General features: G+C 52.1%; 1 protein-coding gene across 1 annotated transcript; it reads left to right on the forward strand.

Moving 5' to 3' along the window:
• The first annotated feature begins 876 nt into the window (after positions 1-876).
• Positions 877-2,809, forward strand: LOC138353335 (uncharacterized). Its single transcript, XM_069306213.1, has 2 exons — positions 877-915; positions 1,295-2,809. The coding sequence occupies exons 1-2, from the start codon at positions 877-879 to the stop codon at positions 2,807-2,809; spliced, it is 1,554 nt and encodes a 517-aa protein (XP_069162314.1).
• The last annotated feature ends 441 nt before the right edge of the window (positions 2,810-3,250 follow it).

A 3,250-nucleotide genomic window follows, 5' to 3' on the forward strand; every position in this document is an offset into this window, starting at 1 on the left:
ACACACACACACACACACACACACACACACACACACACACACACACACACACACACACACACACACACACACACACACACACACACAATACTTTGGAATTTGAGTGAATAATTACAGCATTGTGAACAGTTAAACAAGGAATTCCATCACCCACCAATAAGATTCCACCGTGAGGAAGACTGCCTCAGTGCATGTGACCATATTGTGTGAAATGTATCACTATTCTTGTGTTGCACTGAGCCTGTTGCACTCTTGTGTTGCACTGTTGCACTCAGTCACTCAGTCCTCCCTCGATCGTAGTTGTATATTTGGTCTGAATGTTATTCATATACATGTAAGAAGCAAACAGGGATGCCTCGGTAGTAACAAGAAAAAAAACACATACAAACGAAGGAGACATCAGGACATCAGGTTACCCATCAGGATTTTCTATTCAGATTGGTACCAATCAGCAGGATACCAGATTTGACGGCTCAGTAAATCAAACTGCGAACAGAAAAGACCTAGCAGACTAGATGATCAAACTCTTAACCAGGAGGTCTGGCTTAAGACCGGGCCTCGGAGATATTGATCCTCGAAAACACCTCAAGGTCACCTCAAGACAGTCATACGAAACACAGCGTAGCTTTTCTCCTGCACGCCATGCTTAGACTGGTACCATACATGTCCTACAGGTAGAGTGATACCAAACATATCTCTCAGGTATACATACCAAACATATCTCTCAGGTATAGATAACCAAATGTCTCGCAGGTAGAGTGACGGCAGATATATACAGCAGTGATCCCTCGCCACTATGGCTTTATTAGAGTGAATTCGACGACCAGAGAGTTGGAGGGGAAAGAGTAAACAAATTTATCAACACAATTTGTCTCTATGCAAGCTGCTCAGGAAGAGGGAGCTGCCCCATATAAGGCAAGTGCACCTTAGCCAACACTACAATCAGACAAGAACCATGAACCTGCAAACCATACCCTGGAAACACAAACCGAAACTGTCTCTATTTTCCGCTTGTTACAGCTTGTAATAAAGTTGTTACATCTTGGCTTAACGTGTTTATGACGTATTAGAACGTTGTAACAACTTGCTATATTGGTTGGTATAACTGGTTAGGAAGTTTTAAAACTTGTTAGAACGTTGTACCAACGTCGTAGTTTCGGTGTGTGTTTGGCGGGTATGAACCACGCAGCCCTGATCCAGCCAGCCATGATGAAACCAATTTCAAGAACCATTTGGGAGCTAGCCAAGAGTCTGCCAGTTAAAAGGTAAAGATCCTGAAAGTTAAAAAGTCAAGAGCCTGGAGCCTACTAGTCACCTGTGCAACCAAGAACCAGCCAGGAACCAACCAAGAACCAGCCAGGAACCAGCCAGGAACCAGCCAGGAACCAGCCAGGAACCAGCCAGGAACCAGCCAGGAACCAGCCAGGAACCAACCAGGAACCAGCCAGGAACCAACCAGGAACCAGCCAGGAACCAGCCAGGAACCAGCCAGGAACCAGCCAGGAACCAGCCAGGAACCAGCCAGGAACCAACCAGGAACCAGCCAGGAACCAGCCAGGAACCAACCAAGAACCAGCCAGGAACCAGCCAGGAACCAACCAAGAACCAGCCAGGAACCAGCCAGGAACCAGCCAGGAACCAGCCAGGAACCAGCCAGGAACCAGCCAGGAACCAGCCAGGAACCAGCCAGGAACCAGCCAGGAACCAACCAGGAACCAGCCAGGAACCAGCCAGGAACCAGCCAGGAACCAGCCAGGAACCAGCCAGGAACCAACCAGGAACCAGCCAGGAACCAGCCAGGAACCAACCAAGAACCAGCCAGGAACCAGCCAGGAACCAGCCAGGAACCAGCCAGGAACCAGCCAGGAACCAGCCAGGAACCAGCCAGGAACCAGCCAGGAACCAGCCAGGAACCAGCCAGGAACCAGCCGAGAACCTGCCAGGAACCAGCCAGGAACCAACCAAGAACCAGCCAGGAACCAGCCAGGAACCAACCAAGAACCAGCCAGGAACCAGCCAGGAACCAACCAAGAACCAGCCAGGAACCAGCCAGGAACCAGCCAGGAACCAGCCAGGAACCAGCCAGGAACCAGCCAGGAACCAGCCAGGAACCAGCCAGAAACCAGCCGAGAACCTGCCAGGAACCAGCCAGGAACCAACCAAGAACCAGCCAGGAACCAGCCAGGAACCAGCCAGGAACCAACCAAGAACCAGCCAGGAACCAGCCAGGAACCAGCCAGGAACCAGCCAGGAACCAGCCAGGAACCAGCCAGGAACCAGCCAGGAACCAACCAAGAACCAGCCAGGAACCAGCCAGGAACCAACCAAGAACCAGCCAGGAACCAGCCAGGAACCAACCAAGAACCAGCCAGGAACCAGCCAGGAACCAACCAAGAACCAGCCAGGAACCAACCAAGAACCAGCCAGGAACCAGCCAGGAACCAACCAAGAACCAGCCAGGAACCAGCCAGGAACCAACCAAGAACCAGCCAGGAACCAGCCAGGAACCAACCAAGAACCAGCCAGGAACCAGCCAGGAACCAGCCAGGAACCAGCCAAGAACCAGCCAGGAACCAACCAAGAACCAGCCAGGAACCAGCCAGGAACCAACCAAGAACCAGCCAGGAACCAGCCAGGAACCAGCCAGGAACCAGCCAAGAACCAGCCAGGAACCAGCCAGGAACCAGCCAGGAACCAGCCAGGAACCAGCCAGGAACCAGCCAGGAACCAGCCAAATCAGCCAAGACTCCAGCAAGCCACGAACCAGGGAACTAGGAAGCAAAGGAACACCCCTACACACCTGAGATGATGAGAACGATCCCCAATCTTGAGCAGCGCCGGGTGGGGATTACTGGGATCACCGCCCCTCCCATTTCCGGATTATGTGGATTTAAGCGAGCGATGGAGGAGTCACGCCTGGGAGGGGAGGGAGTCACTCTAGGGAGCAAGGAGAGAACCGTGATAGGAAAGGGGAAGTGAGTCAGTATTTAAGTTACGTACACACACACACAGCCCATCTTACAGGTTACGTACACACTCACAGCCCACTTTACAGGTTACGTACACACACACACAGCCCACCTTACAGGTTACGTACACACTCACAGCCCACTTTACAGGTTACGTACACACTCACAGCCCACCTTACAGGTTACGTACACACTCACAGCCCACCTTACAGGTTACGTACACACTCACAGCCCACCTTACAGGTTACGTACACACACACAGCCCACCTTACAGGTTACGT

Source organism: Procambarus clarkii, chromosome 57, assembly GCF_040958095.1.
Source record: "Procambarus clarkii isolate CNS0578487 chromosome 57, FALCON_Pclarkii_2.0, whole genome shotgun sequence".
Lineage (NCBI taxonomy): Eukaryota > Metazoa > Arthropoda > Malacostraca > Decapoda > Cambaridae > Procambarus > Procambarus clarkii.

Coding starts and splice junctions, on each gene's coding strand:
- LOC138353335 (XM_069306213.1), top strand. CDS start 877: ATGCAAGCTGCTCAGGAAGAGGGAGCTGCCCCATATAAG. Junction 916..1,294: donor AGGGAGCTGCCCCATATAAG/GCAAGTGCACCT, acceptor TAAAAAGTCAAG/AGCCTGGAGCCTACTAGTCA.